The sequence below is a fragment of the Coccinella septempunctata genome, chromosome X (genome assembly GCF_907165205.1).
Source record: "Coccinella septempunctata chromosome X, icCocSept1.1, whole genome shotgun sequence".
Lineage (NCBI taxonomy): Eukaryota > Metazoa > Arthropoda > Insecta > Coleoptera > Coccinellidae > Coccinella > Coccinella septempunctata.
In genome coordinates this window covers 1,072,468-1,088,885 of record NC_058198.1, presented here as the reverse complement: position 1 = coordinate 1,088,885, position 16,418 = coordinate 1,072,468, and the positions used below count along the sequence as shown (strand labels likewise).

The 16,418-nt window shown below is 34.4% G+C and overlaps 3 protein-coding genes across 7 annotated transcripts; 1 reads left to right on the top strand and 2 right to left on the bottom strand.

The window, feature by feature from the left end:
- Positions 1 to 158: 158 nt before the first annotated feature.
- Positions 159 to 2,078, bottom strand: LOC123321425 (solute carrier family 25 member 46-like). The gene is made up of 6 exons (XM_044909013.1): positions 1,656 to 2,078; positions 1,494 to 1,597; positions 1,257 to 1,435; positions 1,149 to 1,205; positions 677 to 1,085; positions 159 to 605 (listed from the first exon to the last, which is right to left on the bottom strand). The coding sequence occupies exons 1-6, from the start codon at positions 1,867 to 1,869 to the stop codon at positions 288 to 290; spliced, it is 1,281 nt and encodes a 426-aa protein (XP_044764948.1). The 5' UTR covers positions 1,870 to 2,078; the 3' UTR covers positions 159 to 287.
- Positions 2,079 to 2,661: 583 nt separating this feature from the next.
- Positions 2,662 to 8,248, bottom strand: LOC123321440 (ras-related protein Rab-38). 4 transcript variants are annotated; one of them, XM_044909045.1, is made up of 5 exons: positions 8,037 to 8,248; positions 3,583 to 3,799; positions 3,254 to 3,435; positions 3,050 to 3,193; positions 2,662 to 2,950 (listed from the first exon to the last, which is right to left on the bottom strand). In XM_044909045.1, exons 1-5 carry the CDS (start codon positions 8,058 to 8,060, stop codon positions 2,843 to 2,845), a joined length of 675 nt encoding a protein of 224 aa, XP_044764980.1. In that variant the 5' UTR covers positions 8,061 to 8,248; the 3' UTR covers positions 2,662 to 2,842. The 4 variants fall into 4 exon arrangements, with proteins under 4 accessions (XP_044764980.1, XP_044764979.1, XP_044764978.1 ...); XM_044909044.1 differs by lacking the exon at positions 8,037 to 8,248 and adding an exon at positions 7,732 to 7,933; XM_044909043.1 differs by lacking the exon at positions 8,037 to 8,248 and adding an exon at positions 6,675 to 6,990.
- A 1,335-nt stretch (positions 8,249 to 9,583) lies between these two features.
- LOC123321442 (protein tyrosine phosphatase type IVA 1) lies at positions 9,584 to 16,341 on the top strand. Of its 2 annotated transcripts, none has more exons than XM_044909046.1 (4): positions 9,584 to 9,984; positions 13,307 to 13,847; positions 13,971 to 14,269; positions 15,807 to 16,341. In XM_044909046.1, exons 2-4 carry the CDS (start codon positions 13,722 to 13,724, stop codon positions 15,916 to 15,918), a joined length of 537 nt encoding a protein of 178 aa, XP_044764981.1. In that variant the 5' UTR covers positions 9,584 to 9,984; positions 13,307 to 13,721; the 3' UTR covers positions 15,919 to 16,341. The 2 variants fall into 2 exon arrangements, with proteins under 2 accessions (XP_044764981.1, XP_044764982.1); XM_044909047.1 differs by lacking the exon at positions 9,584 to 9,984 and adding an exon at positions 11,914 to 12,076.
- Positions 16,342 to 16,418: the final 77 nt, after the last annotated feature.

The following is a 16,418-nucleotide window of genomic DNA, read 5'->3' as shown; positions in this document are numbered from 1 at the left end:
GCATTTCAGATACCATTGTTCAAATATAGTGATGAATTTTCAGCATTATATTTGTGTAATTGCATATTCTTTATTATTATTTTATATTTCAGATTCAATTATTCTGTGTGAATTTGTGTATCTGGATATTATTGGATGGGTATGAATGAAAAACTTAATCAAATTTATCATTTCCTCAAGATATTACAAACTTACAACAAAGATATACCTCCTAAATTATATACATATCTGCATAAATAACAAACACAACAAAATATTTACTCAATGGGAAATACTATTTGTTAACACTATGGTAATAAATAGGATTTGCTAACTGTTGACAAATTTGCCAATGCTGGTGGGGAAATATCTTGCATAGTTGGAGGAGGTGATGATTTGGGTTTACTCATCATGGAACCAATTTCCGTGAAGACAAACCTGGTAAACTTAACCAGGCCTATGTGCAGGGCATACTGCACTAATAGTGCTCCAAATCCTTTGTAAAGTCCAAAGACCCCTTCAGATGCTAGACATTGTTCGTAACAATCTGCAGCTCCAGTATAGTTTGTTAAAACAGCAAGAACTGAACTACCATTATCTAGATTATCGATGATTGTTCGTGTTCCCTGCAATTAAAATGGTATAGAATACATATATGCCAAAGAAGTCTATGGATCTGCTTCATCATAATGATTACCTGTAAATGTAATCGATGAACGATTGTTTCACAAGGATAAAAAACTATATCACTTGCAATCAAAGAAATTATAGAAGCAGACAAATTGATATCTTGTGTTTCACTTGAAATTCTTGGCAGGGCTCCAGTAGTTTCATGTTCGTATTTGACCTTGGCCAGGAGTATCTTTGAACTTGCACTTTTTATCATAAGGGAAAACAGATACTTGGCCAAACCTAGTGTTACTGTCGGAAGAACAAGTGCCCAAATGGGAATCAATCTGCCTTTGGGTCCATCATTCCAGCTGAGCAACCTGATAAAACCTTCTTTGAATACATCAAGTATTCCAGGTTTTTCACTTGCTATTTCACTCTGTACAGTTTCAACAAACGAAGCAGAGTAAAATGGGGTAACAATTGCCAGGCTAACACTGAAACAGTATCAGAAGTTAATGTAGACAATATGTTCAATTGTATTGTCTCATTGTATTTACCATTTCAACATAAGGTGTTGGAAAAATTGCTTCAATCCACTGTGCATAGTGATTGTGCTGTAAAAAGATGTCATAGAGAAAATATAAATGACTATCTGAACTGCTTACTCTGGCCATGGTGTAACTCTTGCTATCAAATCTTCTACCCCTAAAGATATTCCTCGGACGAGAAGAACAGAACCAAGTCCTTTCCACAATATAGTCAATCCTTGACGTTGGTGTAAATGATAGACAGATGGGATTAATGTAAATGGTAGAAGATGGTACTTAAGCGATGAGGGATGTACCTAAAATGAAACTATAAGATTGGAAACAATGGAAATCAAGAAAATAATTTTATTATACCTGACATTGTCTACGTAATACTAAAAATGGATGGCACAATATGTTCTCAGCAACCAAGCTGACAAAAGATACTCCTGAAGCTACATATCTCTTGAAACTGACCTCTTAAAATAAAAAATTCTAATTGATCTTATGGATCTCACAACAAAATTAAGCATATACCTTCGGCATTTGGACTCATATAATGAGGAGACGTTCTTTGAGAATATAGGGAGTGAGGGGTTCGCAACCTAGTATTCAGATATTCCTCTTGTGTTCTCAGGAATTCATCTTCAACGTCATAGCCATAATTGTATCCCCTGCTTGTATTATACAATTCACCCTCTTCATAGGATCTGGGATTGTTGCGTGAAAAATTCAAATTTTTTCCTGCCATTATGAATGATTGTTTTCACAGCCCAATTGATTGTTCAACTAAACACCCCCCAGTTTTATTCTTCTAGAAATGCTTTAAATTACCTCATAATTTTGATACATGAATGTAAACTTTGTTCTCAGAAATAAGCCCTAAGATTTCTTATTTGAAATTCAATTGATTTTGATTTACCTGTCAGTTTGACAACTGAAGTTATAGGTTAATACCAAAGAGCAACAACTCACGCACTGCATGGAGGGTAGGTAGTAGATACTAGGTACCCTCCATAATTATTTTGTAAAAAATATTACTAACGTTTATTGAATTTTTTTGATTCGAACTTTTATTGCGGAATATATCTTCCTTCATCCATAATGTGACATTTTTGTGTGTAGGTTTATACATACAGGATGTCCGGTAAACCTTGAACAATATTGGAACCGATTATAGGACTGGTCACTCAGATCAATAAAATACATGTTTTTTATTGATCTGAGCCAGGTCAGGTTACTGACAGAAATCAGAATTTCAACCAAATTCATCTTAATTTGTAGATAAATAGCACACATAAATATGATTAGGGGTTGCTTGAATATTATTATATTAGTGTTCTCTGAGTGCAGGGGGTGCGTACAGAAAAATTTAAAAAATTTTATACTTCTTACCTACCCCGTCTATAATTGGGAAAAAATTCAGTATGTACTTTTGGCGCGTACATTCATTTGTTTTTTTCTTTTTTTCGTGCTTGAGTTTAGAGGTTTCTAATGGGATTATATGGATTAAAGGAATAAAGGGTTAAAGATGAACAGATAATAAGCATGGACATCTTTTTACTTCTGAAGGAAAAGATAAATACAATTTATTTAATTATTATCACTATATCAACTCATAAAAAATAGAAAAAAGTTGAACTGAGCAATGAAGAATGTTTATGACGATACACCAATAAATGACCTAAAAACAGATCAAATAAGTATTTACATCTGAGTCGTTATCAACACAAGCATTTCTTCTTTCCTTGGTTTTGTTCTTGATTGTCTTCTTGAATGGAGAATTGATCGCCATCTTTATTGACAGTGAGAACTGATTCTTTCTCTAATATCTGAAAAATATCATACTTTAGGAGATATAACTCTTGAAAAATTGATGATTATCATTCTCTTGAAATTTTTCTCTGTTCCGAATTTCAAATTGTATTTACCCTTTCAATCAAAACTTTAGCTGCCTCATCTATATTGATATTATCCTTAGCCGAAGTAGCAAACCATGCTGCAAATCCTTCCGTTTTACAATATTCGTCCATTTGATGGCTGTTATTTACTATCCCTTCCTTTGGTTGATCACACTGGTAAATACAAAAATATTATTTCATATTTTCTAAGAGGTCTATATATGATTTATTCACCTTATTAGCTAACAGAACACAGGGTATTTTACTACCATCTGCTAGAAGCACTTTTGAGTCCAAATCTGTTTTCCAATTTTTTACCGATTCGAAAGTGTTCATCCTTGTGCAATCAAAAACTATAAAAGCCCCAACTGCTTCCTTGAAGTAAACTCTTGTCATATTCCCATATCTTTCCTGTCCTAAAAAGAAGTCACCTTAGTTTATGTTGAATTTAATTAGCCGAAATTATTTTCGTGAAAAAAGCTTCACTTTCGAATTGCTCTCAAAAACATCCTTATTCTTCTTCCTTATTTTCATTGACTCAACTATTTATAAAATCATCTTGCCTGCAATATCCCAGAGTTGTAGTCTAATAACCGTATTTTCGTCCCAGTTGATCACTTTCAATGCAAAATCTACACCTATAGTAGCTCTATAGTTTTGGGAGAAAAATCGATGGACATATCTCTTTATGATTGACGTTTTTCCAGTCGCTAAATCTCCTATAACCAAGACTTTATAGAGGTGATCTCGACGTCTTATTTGGGTCTGATTTGCACTAGACTGAAACAAAAAATAATAATTAGGTATGGCATCCACTTTAGATCAGAAACTTTTTCAAAATCTGCAACTACTACGCGATAGACTGAAAAAATTAGGTACCATCGGGTTGAACAGTTAATGTTAAGAATGTAAACCCAGTGATATTTGAGAGTGTATTTCACACTTCAAAGAGCTGAGATATCGGTTATGCCGAGGAATAGATATTGGTGGGATCGAAACACACCTCTCTGAAATATTATAGTTCATTTGGTAATTCAAAACTGGTGAATTTTCCACGGGAAATATTATAAATTCTTCCAGTGAATTGTGCAATTCTATATAGATCACTGTGATATAAAAGCAAACAAGGCGGTTAAAATAGCTAGGATAATGTGACAAAAAATAATATGTTACCTATTTAAAAATATGAAAAGGCAGATGCTTCAGATGATCCATTGAAAATATTGACATTATACATAATCAGATACTACATGGATATATCTTATTCAGTAGGTACTGCTTCATTGTTTTCTCAACTGACTCAATATGATTTCCTCATCAGGGTCTCCTGACGAATCTCTCATGCCACTGAAGTCTGATAGTATAAAGACCGAATTTTGTTTCATTGTTTATTCATGATTTAACTTGTTAGTTCACTCGAGAGTACAATGCTTGCCCAATTGTGTGCGTCAAACATTACTTTTGATGACGATTCAGTGAACCATAAATGTAGCGATAACATTAAAAATATCAAGTGCTTTGGCAGTTATTTCGTATCTCCAAATTATTACCTATTTGAGGATCTGAATAATGTATTCTTTCAAGTATTTCTGAACTCCTTTCGCTCCATTCTTCTATAGATATGCCGACAACCGTATCAATAGCTGTTGTCGCTATTCAAAATATAAATTCTCAAAAAATTAGAAAATAGAAATTGGATGCGCGAATAGAATCTTGATGCGCGGGTAGAAAATAGATGCGCGGGTAGAATCTGCATGCGTGGGTGGAATATGAATGCGCGGGTTGAATATAGATGCGTGGGTGGAATATAGATGCGCGGGTAGACTCTGGATGAGCGGGTAGAATCTGGATGCGCGGGTAGAATATGGGTATACCCACGCATCTAGTTTCCAACCACTCATCTAGGTCCTCCATTTGTACGAGCAATCGATACGCCTCAGCTAGAGATTTGTTCAATAACAGGAAGTAAATTAAATGCTACTTCAAATGGAGCCTAATGATTTCAATCGAAATTGCGATTTAAATCCAGATGCTCGTATAGGGTAGCGGTAGGAAATCCTTCAGGATGATCCTATCAGGAGAACTGAATCGACTCCTGCCCACCGCAGATTCCATTTGCTTCCAGCATCAAGGAAGCAGGAACATATCGAATATTTCCTTATTCAATATGTATGTATATTCAAGAAGCTGGATGAAAAGCTTCTGAATAATTCTTCCACCGTACACATGCATTGTCGTCAATATCGATGATGAAAAAATTGTGTGGAATAAGATGTTTCTGTGGCGTGGCTGTTATCAGAACGAAAAGTGTGGAAAGAAAAGGGCGGGTCCTGCCTTATATCGATTGAAATGCTACAGCCCTATATGTATGAAAACAAAATGGAAAAGGAGGACCCAGAAACAGAGATGTACTCACTGAAACTCTGTGATGGAAGGGAAATAAGTTTTTTGAAAGTAACGATACTCGAAAAAGGCAAATCAATCTTTCATTTCAGCCGATAATATACCAAATATAATATCGATCTACTGAAAAGATTTTGAAATAGAAATGATAGAAATATCAACAAGATCGACATGGACATATAAAAATTGACAAAGTTACCGTCGGAGTATCAGCTATAAGTTCTCCGTAAGCTGGCATCCTTTTGATTATCTCTAAGGATTTCGCCCTTTCAAAAGCATGAACGCCCTCCAAGTTCTTCTTATCGATGGTGCTCAGCTCCTTGTTACCCTCGCTTTCTGACACTGTTTGTGATTCACTCAGTTTCGTTTCTGAGGCAGATTTCGACAACATCAAATTCTCTTCGTCTTCCGATGTTATTTTGTCTACAGAAAAATCGAGTTGAGATGTCGACGGAACTTCAGAAACTTTTCCCGTAACCGCACCTGGTCTCACTTTAAGTTTAATTTTTTTCAGGATATAGTTGGCCTTTACGGATTTGAGTTTTTCGTTAGATCTAGTCGTGTCGTTGCCGGTTTCGTTGTTCATTTTAAACAGACTTTGATGTCATGTTATACGAGCTTAGAATAGAGGCAATGAAAATATTGATACGGTTTCATGTAAGTAAATCCTACACGGGCAAGGTGGGGGTGTTCGGTTCACCAGGTACGTCGAGATCTAGCTGATATATTTTTCTAGAGATACTTATATAGTCTTTGATAGTCAAATCAGTTTGAACAGAATTTTTTTCTTTTGTATATAAGGTCCATCATTTGGAAATATTCTGCAAAACCCGATAGCATCGCAAAATACCGTTAAATATCAACTTTATCACTTATCTATCAGCTCTCGCTGGAGTTTCTTCAAGTGCAATGCTTGGCAATACCCGAATTCTTCCTATAATAACTAGATTTCAATTCTTGTGTCCCTGAGGAATTATTAATATTCAACGATGAGATTTCCTGTCGATAATTCCTCCCATCATTACCAGGCTTTAGTAATACTCTGAATTCTAGGGCAAAGTAAGATACTGAAGAAGTCGATTTGTGAGGTTTCTCACATTCCCACATTTAAATGGGGTGAATTTTTAGTGTGGGGCTTCTGGTTTCAAATTAACAAGATTTGGTACAAACATTATTTCCCAATTGGGAGAAGCTATAGGTAACATCAACATTTTTTGACAGTGTTCGTTTCGAAATTTCATGGAAATCTTACCAGTTGGTTGTGCCCACTTGTTCTCGATTGGCTGGTGTCGGTATGGTCGCATAAAAAGTAACTTCCGTTCTCTAAAGATGGTTTTCTCGAAGAAGTGAACAAGGGGGAACCCTCTATAGAGAAGTCGCTATCATGAGAAAAATCTTCATAAGGATCTTGCCTCAAAAAATACCGCTCACGTCTCATAGTCCTTTGCGCACGCGTTCTGCGACTAATTTTACGTGAATCCGTCATTGTTTTCACGTAAAATCACTTATGAAGCGGTGTAAAGCGAATTATTCTATAGATCACAAATAATCTGAACGTACTAATTATTCTAGGAACAGTGACCTATGTTTATCAGTAAATCCAGATGACCTTTTGTTCGAAAAAATATTCGATTTGTTGTACGTTCAACGAGATATCCCTCTAAAATATTTAATACCACACAGAAGACTCCACGATTCTTTAATCAAGACCTCGTTGTATTCATTTTTATTCGATTTATCTCTATCTCGTTGAACTGTTTTTCCTAACAATCAAATTTCCATTTTACGGTTTCATATTGGTTTTGAATTATTGTATTTGCCTTGAACTGTGTTGTTGCTACTGTCCTACATGTTTTTCAGCCTCTGCTTCCCATTAACTAACTCTTCATGAGAATTATGTGGTTGATAAAGATGATTTTTACCTCACTACTCTAGTCGTATTTCACATTCACTACATTGGTGTGAAATGAAAAAATTATTTCACCCACTCCGTTCATTGAAACAAAGATGTTTGAAGATCTGTTTGTTTCCTATCAATTCCTTATGTTATCAGTTTATACCTGAGATAAAAGTCTGTTCGGTTTTCGTAATAAATTTGTTAAGTGTTATAGGTAAGAATGTGGATCACGTATTTCCATTGTTAAACACAATATCCATTGAAAATAGTGAAATATTCGGCTACTATAATATTTACTCGGTTTCTTCTGTCAAACATCTTACGAATCGACACATCACTTTTTGTGTGTCTTCTTGTATCCTCATTTTTTTTTGCAGTAAGACTTGAAAAGAAATATGAACAAAAGTCATACCATTTCAAAATAATTCGTCGATTGGTTTTCCTTCTTGATATTGGTCTCTGTACGGTGGTTAGAGGACCTCACTGACACAACTTTCACTAATAGAGCTGCTCCCATTCGAAAAAATCATGCTCACCGTAATTTCATTACAGATTGTTGCATGTTCACTTTGAAACTAACACTGAAACACTGGCTCTTCGAGATTCTAAAGCTGATAATACAATCGAAATCTGTTTTACTCTGATAAGAAGTCTGGATACAATTATTTATAAATAGATAGCAGATAGCCTTCTATGAATCATTTAATGAAGGAATACCTTGATCTGAGGGATGACAGTCATTACAAATCTTATTATCTATTTTTACCAACTCAGTGTGTTCTTCATTGTTCAAGAATCAGATCGTCTTGAATTTCCATATTGCAAAACTCTATTTTATTTGAAATTTCAAAACATCTCTGCCTCAACACATCTAAATTGTATCTATTTCTTGGGTTCTGGTATTGATTCACATCATCCTATTTCCTTTTTATTAGTCTGGATTCTTTAGAGTAGATATGTAGAAGTTCGAAGTGAAATCATGTTCTACATAGAAGGAGAATTAGGTATTATTTCAATGAATTATATTTTTGTTCGAATAGTCATTTGGTTTTATGCATACTCATCACAAGTGAATTTGCTGAGAATGGAAATTTGTAGGACCGAGAAATGTTCACTTCGAATGAAACGGATGGAGCTTGACTTGAATAATGTATAATTCGTGTAGCTCGATTTCTCTATACCTACCTGTAAAATTGTTTCGTATTCAGAAATACTTCATTACTCCCTTTTAAAACAATATTTAGTACATTACTTCCATTTTGGGAAAAGTGTGGAGTTTTTCATCAAGCTATTATGGAGCTATAATGCGTTTTATAGCGTTCTATCATCATCTGATGGCAGAAAGACTAATATAGAAATGGGAAGGTCACATTGTTAGTTTGTTCTACCATCATTAAAATATTAAAGCTAGTGGGTTAATTATTCCAGCTTTTTTATATAACTGTCGTCTCGACGTCTAAATAAAATCTTCTGGAGTTTGTTCACATGAATATTGCAATATTTTTTATATCTTTATGTTGAATTGATTACGATATTCTAGATGGCACTCACACTTCCCATATAAGTGAGTTGTATTCATTGGAAATCTTCAGAAATCACAAAGTAGATAAGCCTTTTCATTCAATCAAATATACTAAGTTACTATTCGTTATTTGATGAAAAAACTCTATAATTCTTATATATTTCCTACATGCGCAATAGTTAATATCTAATAATTAATGAGGGTCGTGGTGGATGGCTACAACTTCTAGACCTGGACTGAAATATATAACCTTTATAAAACCACCGCTCACAGCTCACAGCTACAAATATATTTCTCAACCAGTGCATCCGCCATTTCGTAAAAATAGCTACCCTTGTTGGCATTATAGCTGTTTATTTCAGTAGCTTCAATGTTTTAGCTGAATGCTTCTTACAGTAAAGTTGATTTATGATCGAAACAATCAATTATTGATTGGCTGGAGATCTTATTGATCTTAACAGCAAAAAACAGGGGATCCTTCGAAGACGATATTCCTCGATGGATATATTCCCTTGATATGGTATGATAGCTTGATGGAATGGATCATCCCCGTGGTATATAGTTAATTTTTGAAGGGGTAAGTTAATTGTTTTTCCTATTTGAAAAATCATATTTATTTTTTGTAACGAAGTGAAAATTTTCAGTATGAATAGATTAAAGTAGAGCCCCGGACACCCACGCAACCCCAGTCACAAGCAGATTCAGCGTTGTGGATTCCACGAACCACCCTACGTTTCTCGTACGCAGATATGACGTCACTTATCTCCTGGAAACGCAAGGCTGTTTGATCACTGACGTCATGGGCACGGAATAACCTCGTTAAATTCCGAAAAGAGCCGAAACAGCATCATGGTGAAATTCGTTTTCGTCATAGGAAGGAGCCAGCGAGAGGATAGGCAGGAACGACAGAGCGGAGTGGCAGAAAACTCGGAGAAGAAACCATCTTTTTATAGTAAAAATAACATTTATTGGCTTTGGAAGTGAAAATCTACGTAGAAATTACATATTTCTATGAAAAGTTGGCTCCACTAGATTGTGTCACAGACGTGCGATAAGTATTCTGTGCCTGTGTCCAAAATATCCAGTTTTTGTGGCTATTTACAACCATCGCCAAATTCTATTTCAATGTGTATGGCTAAAGTGGTGAGTTTCCCATTAAATAAGTTATTTTTATAGTATTTTAGTAACTATTGACCGTTCCCTTCTCACAAGGACATGAGAATGTCGATTTCATTATGAGAGAAATATTTATTTTTAGCTCACTGCAACAAAAGAATTCTTAACCTCCTTTTCCCGAAACAGAAAATCGAATTCTCAAATTCGTTTAAAGGTTCATTCACTTTAAATATGTCAAATTAATGGAGGTTCGTTCTGTTGACCCTTATCACAATTCGGTTCCAAACCCTCGAGGTGAAATGGTTTCATTTTCTGTCCCTGGTGTATCAAACTTACGCAATTTCATGGTATGGAGTTGTTCAGAAAATTCCAGACATAGATATGTTTGTCAGACCACTTATATTCAGGAAAATTTCTCTATTCAATTATGTACCTATTCATTCCATTCGGAACATATTTCTTGTTCATCACTCATTTACTCGTTCCATTGCCGATACTAACAATTATTTCCCTTCGAAATTGACATTTTGAGAGAAAATTTCCAGGGAAATCGAATATTTCCAGGGAAATCGAATTTGAGCTTCAAATCAGCTATGAAACTGAATTCATATCACCTATCGTGCTATTGAAAAACCTTTTTGTATGAAACGTGGTAATAATTGGAATATTTAGTTGATCCAGTTCGTCCATCCAATCATCAATGTTTCTGAAAGACAGTTCCTTAGGAATAGATTTTTTTTGATCACATATTTCAATTCGTGGGATTTATTGGTTCCCTCCCAAAGTAAATGATTCCATTCATTGGGTGTGTTGTGACTGAACCTTATTAATTCATTCATTAATGTTCCTAATCTAATCCAGGTATAATTACTTCCTCTCCGGGAATTTGAGCTGGGTTACTCAAAATCTTATGGCTTATAACTGGATATTGAAGTCATTAAAAATTGAATGAGTGATTGTTGAAACATATCTATGTATATATATATTAGGGCAGAGGAAAATGTAATATTTCACCTACTAGGTTTTCGCACTATTAAATTATTTGGGTCCATTGAGAACTTTGGACTTACATATTTAATTTGCTGGGATAATCCCTAATATCAATCAACGCAATTTTTTTATATCCATTAAAGGATATTAAAAAAGGGGCATCAATTTTTCTTCAAACTTTTTATGAGCTTCCGATGATGGGAGAGAAAAATCATAAAAATTTTCAAGAAAGATAATGTTTATTTTGAAAGTTGGGGCAGATCTTCAATGTTAAGTTTTGGAATGTGGAATTCATTATTTGTATCGATCCTCGTATCTTATTTGAATGATATCAGGCTTTCGTTGGGTGTGAAGAGTCTTCATAATAAGAGAAATAAAGCAAGAAGTTCAATATTACTCATGAAACATGCCTATAGATGTGACTGAATAATATCCAGAGGCAATATATCTTTCAATATGGATAATCCGAAACTATCATTCGAACAATATTGAATAGGAATGGATGCTAACACTCTACAGGCTTCTTCCAAAAGTTTAAGTAAGATCTTGCTCATAAATTATTCGAATTTTTGCCTGAACTTCAACTCACGCAGAATTTTGAGTTTCGCATTATTTCCGATCAGGATTCAAAAAAGATCCCTCTATTACGCAATACTGAGATAGAAATTGTACTCTTAACTCTCGTAAATATTTACGTTGGGAGATCTTGTTTTTTATTGAATACTTTAGTCATAAACCATATATTCGATTTTTATTTCAAATTATAAATGAAGATCCCTCTCACCCTGTTGTATTCAATTTTTTTAGGACTGTTTTCGAGCTAATGTTTACATTTTGTCACTCAAAACAATACCCGTGTATTTTTAAGAATACAAATTGGCAAAAACCCATACTGTGAACCGTACGTCAGTGACGTTTGACATATCACTATTTTAACATCTCTAGTCTAGCTCTTTCTGGCTAAACTCCCACAATATTTTCATGGAGTTATATGAAAGTTCCGCTCATAACGTGCTTTTTTTTAAGAAGTTCCGCTTGTTGTGATTTATTGATTTCGATTTCGTATTGGAAATCGATCTTGAGAGTTATTTCGAGGCTCGCAAAAGGATCCAAATCATCTAAATAATTGGTAGGTAAAGGTCTTTGATATTACCTTTCAGTATCTCAAAAAAATTCTTATTTTTTTTTCAATTCAGTTATAGTTAAAAATTATCGTATCACTTGATTTTGATTGGATTATTTGAGATGCGCATTATTCATCTTTAATGCACAAAGTTCAAGAATCTTATTGCGTATACAGTTCCATAGTGTTTTTCCTGCCTCTTTTTTTATTTGACTGCATGGAAATGGAATGATTTTACTTACAAAATGATTATTACACTCCTCGGAAAGTATCTTCGTATCGAATATGTCGAATCTCTATAAACAAAGTGCCTGGTATTAATTGTTTTCTAAATGTTGTGACTTCATTCCGCTTATCTAGTTCCATTCATTGAAATTTTCTTCAGGAGTATATGAAATGTCGGTATTTATTAAAATGAAATGTTGATTCTGACGAACACTGACGTATTGATTCTCAGAAGCATTTAGTTTAATTGCCATAGCAAATATTTACTTCGGAAATATCATCGATTTAATTTGTCTGTTGATCAGTGGAATAGGTATATATTTTACGTAAATCTTTTCGAACAACCCAAATCATTTTAAAATCCTTTTCCTTATTTGCTGATCTTTTCTGACTCGTAAGGGGTTCAAGAACTAACAATTTGCGAGTTGTTGTTAATGAGGAAGAAGTGCTCATTTGTTTCATTAAGAATTTTGAAAATTTCCTACGATACTTGGGAAATGTTGTGCATGGAATGAAAATTTATTCAAATGGTTCAAATTTCACAAATGACTCATCTAGATGTGATGTGTACAAGAAGCTTATCCCAGATTTCAATAGGCTTGTAGGCCGATGTTTATAATTTGGTGCACAGGGCTTCAATTGACGAATGAAGTTAATCAGCAGGTATACATGCAGAGTAATTGAATGAACTGGCAATCTAATTTTCTGTACTAAATTTTAAATTTTCAGGTCAAACCTTCGGCGAATAACGTCATCGATTTTATTTGTTCATTGTTATAGTTTGTGAGGAAAATCAACTATTTCCTATCGCCATCGTTAAATTTTTATTTTGATCGTAATTCTTGCCTAGGTTCACAAATATATGGTGAATGTTGTTCGATTCAATTCAAACATGTTGAACATTGATATTAGGGTGATATTCCGGCTTTTGAAATAAAAATAATTCCATCTATTCGTAACCACACAATAACTTTATTTATTCCACTCAGAGCGTAATTTCTTTTGTTTCAGTTTTTTGGTGAGCCTGTACTAGCCTTCATGGAGTTCCATTTAGACAGCGGGGAATACTGCCAGGCTCAACACAAATAAAATACCAATTTCAAATATAAAAAATTATTTTTATCATTGGGTTGACCTCCTGAGAGCCAAAAAACGTAATTTGCGAATCGAAAGTGCGTTGAGTCAGAGATCGCACCCTCAATTTCAGTTTTTTCTATCTCATCATTTTCAACACTTATGTGTAGAGACATATCAGAGTTCTTGTTTTGATTTCGAAATTCCGAATTGTTTTCGCAATCCATCGTAAGGACTGGAACGAGTATATTTCGAGTTTTCATTTATCGGAAAATAGAATAAATATTCAATCTTCTGAACGATTTTTATACTGTAACTGATTACGTAAATTCGTCTTTTGAATATTGGTGGAATGAGTATTAGTGCAAATATGCGCCAAATTGACATCCGGCCATCTTCGGCCGAGATCAACTACAAAGGATTCAGGTTTCTCATCACAGATAGGCCGTCGGACCAAACTATCCATAATTATATTCAGGTGAGTCCAAATGCCACAGAGATTGATATTGAAAAAATTTATATGTTCAGTGTAACCTCTCACTAAATACGCATTTGGTGTATTCAATTCTTTTGAACCATCAATTTCTTGAAACGTTTCCAGGAGTTGAAGAAACACAACGTCACTGCTGTGGTCAGAGTGTGCGAACCAAGTTACAAGACTGAAGAACTGAAAAATGAAGGAATCGAAGTCTACGATTTGCCTTATAACGATGGCATGTCACCACCAAAAGAAGTAGTGGAAGGATGGTTCAAAGTATTAAAGAAGCAGTTTTATGACAACCCAAATTCCTGTGTTGCAGTACATTGCATCGCTGGCTTAGGAAGGGCGCCCAGCATGGTTGCAATAGCTTTGATCGAACTCGGTCTTCGATACGAAGAAGCCGTCGAACTCATCAGAGAGTAAGTACATCACGAAGAAGTTCCATTTCGATGAATCTTCTTCTTCTTTCTCAGACCTCCACCATCCACTTCTGGATTTAAGCCTCTTCCATAGTTTTCCATCCATGTCTGTCCCTGGCTTGTTGTTCCCAGTTTCTATTCTCTATTTTCCTTGTATCCACCAACCATTTTGATATTTCTTTGCTCATAAGAAGTTTTTTCATTTAGAACGAAAAGTCCAAGAACTCATGCACATTCTTGTAGTAAAACAGGAGCCACTGTGTCGAGCAACTAAAACAATATGGTAATAATCGTCGAAAGGGAACGCGTTGCCACGCTGATACAATTTATGAGGCACAATTTGTTTTGATTAGGGGTAAAATATTTTTTGTACTTCATCAAATCTCTTCTTCGCACCAATAAAAGAGATCCAATTACTCATTAGTGATGATAACTGTATAAGCATTGTTGTATCGCTAACAACTACACAGTTATAGTTCCATGGGCGTGGCAGTTTCCATAGGCATCCATATTATTATATTCAGGGTGGTTAAGACCATTGAACTTAATGCAGATTTCTTTCTTCATTTCGAGATTCTTCTTCAAAACTCCTCCTACACTTCTCACTCGCCACTTTCTGTGTGTAAATGAATGTAGTTCGTGAATTACTTGTAGAAATGCGATTTTCCATCTATGAAAGAAAGGAAATGACTCCTTAAACGGGTTTGAGCATTGAACGCTTCCTTGGTTCGGGCGTGATCCGACTTCCAATGAAATTTACCATTTATGACATTTCAAAATGTGCGGAGGTTTGAAAGGCCAATTTGACCTAAGCTTTATCGATTGTTTCACGTCACTCAAAACAAAGGCAAGAGCATTCAATCGTTAAGATGCCTTTCAATTAACTATCTGCAACCAGTCCATGTATTTTATCGTTTGCGCAAATTATTTTTCAGGTTTCGTGTAAAATTCTGATAACATACAAAAGAAACTCCACAAGTTTAGCCAAATATCGATTAGAATTGCCAGTCAGTATAATGGGCACACAAAAGACACAACTGTTCTGTTTATCGAACTCCATTGTACAATTTCACGAGTTGGCAATACGACGTACTTTCTCGAAATTCCAATGAAATTTTTATGGTGAATTCTTAAGCACCGAACAGAAGCATTTTGTCGTTGAAATAGCCAACGTGCTTCAGTTTTCCATTCTGAAAGTTTCTTTCGTAATTTGCGATAATAATTTATAGCTTTTCAGAACAGCGGACTACATTATTATTTCATTAAATACCTATATTACAAATATGCCGAGAGCAATATGTCAACAATTGACATGTTTGCACTTAGTAAGTTTTCATACTGGATTTTGTATATGTGAATAATGAATATGAATCTTCTGTTTTTCAGCGTTAATTAGTCCGTTGTGTTTTCAACAGTGGCGATCGCCGATCGATGTTTTTCATAGCTTTCGCGAAAAATCAGATTTTGAGATTTCGAGTAGTAAAAACTTCTTCATTTAATGTAACCCTGTATCGATTTCTCAACTTGATTCTTACAGAAAAAGGCGAGGTGCCATCAACGCGAAGCAGCTGGCATTTCTAGAGAAATACCGTCCTAAGTCACGACTAAAGTTGAAGAATGGACACAAAAACTCATGCTGCATACAATAAATCCATATAAAAACTATATGTGTTCATTAAGGTAGATTTTTGGCACAATTAACCAATTTTTAAGTTTGATTCAAATTGTAGAAAATTGCTTAACTTTTTTTTTCATTTTGAGGAAAAAAAAATATGTATAATCAATTAGTTGACATCTATATATGTATTTGCATTATAACATCAAATATTTTATATATGGACAAATTGTCTGGAGCAATCCTGTAAAATATTTGTTAATTTGACAATTTTTCTGTTGTGATCATTATATTTCTCTTAATCTAATTTATTTTTTTAAATGTTTTCTTGAATTTAGATTTTAAATCAATTGTCCTTGTTTAATTTGGGTTTGAAATCAACTTCTTGCTATAAGATTCAACTCAAGTGTCACATTTTCTGTAAATTTCTGAAATATATATTTTATTATTATGGGAATTCTGCTCAATTATTATTAATCAATACTATTCCAAACCATATTTGAATATATAATAACGATTGAAAATAGGGCTTCA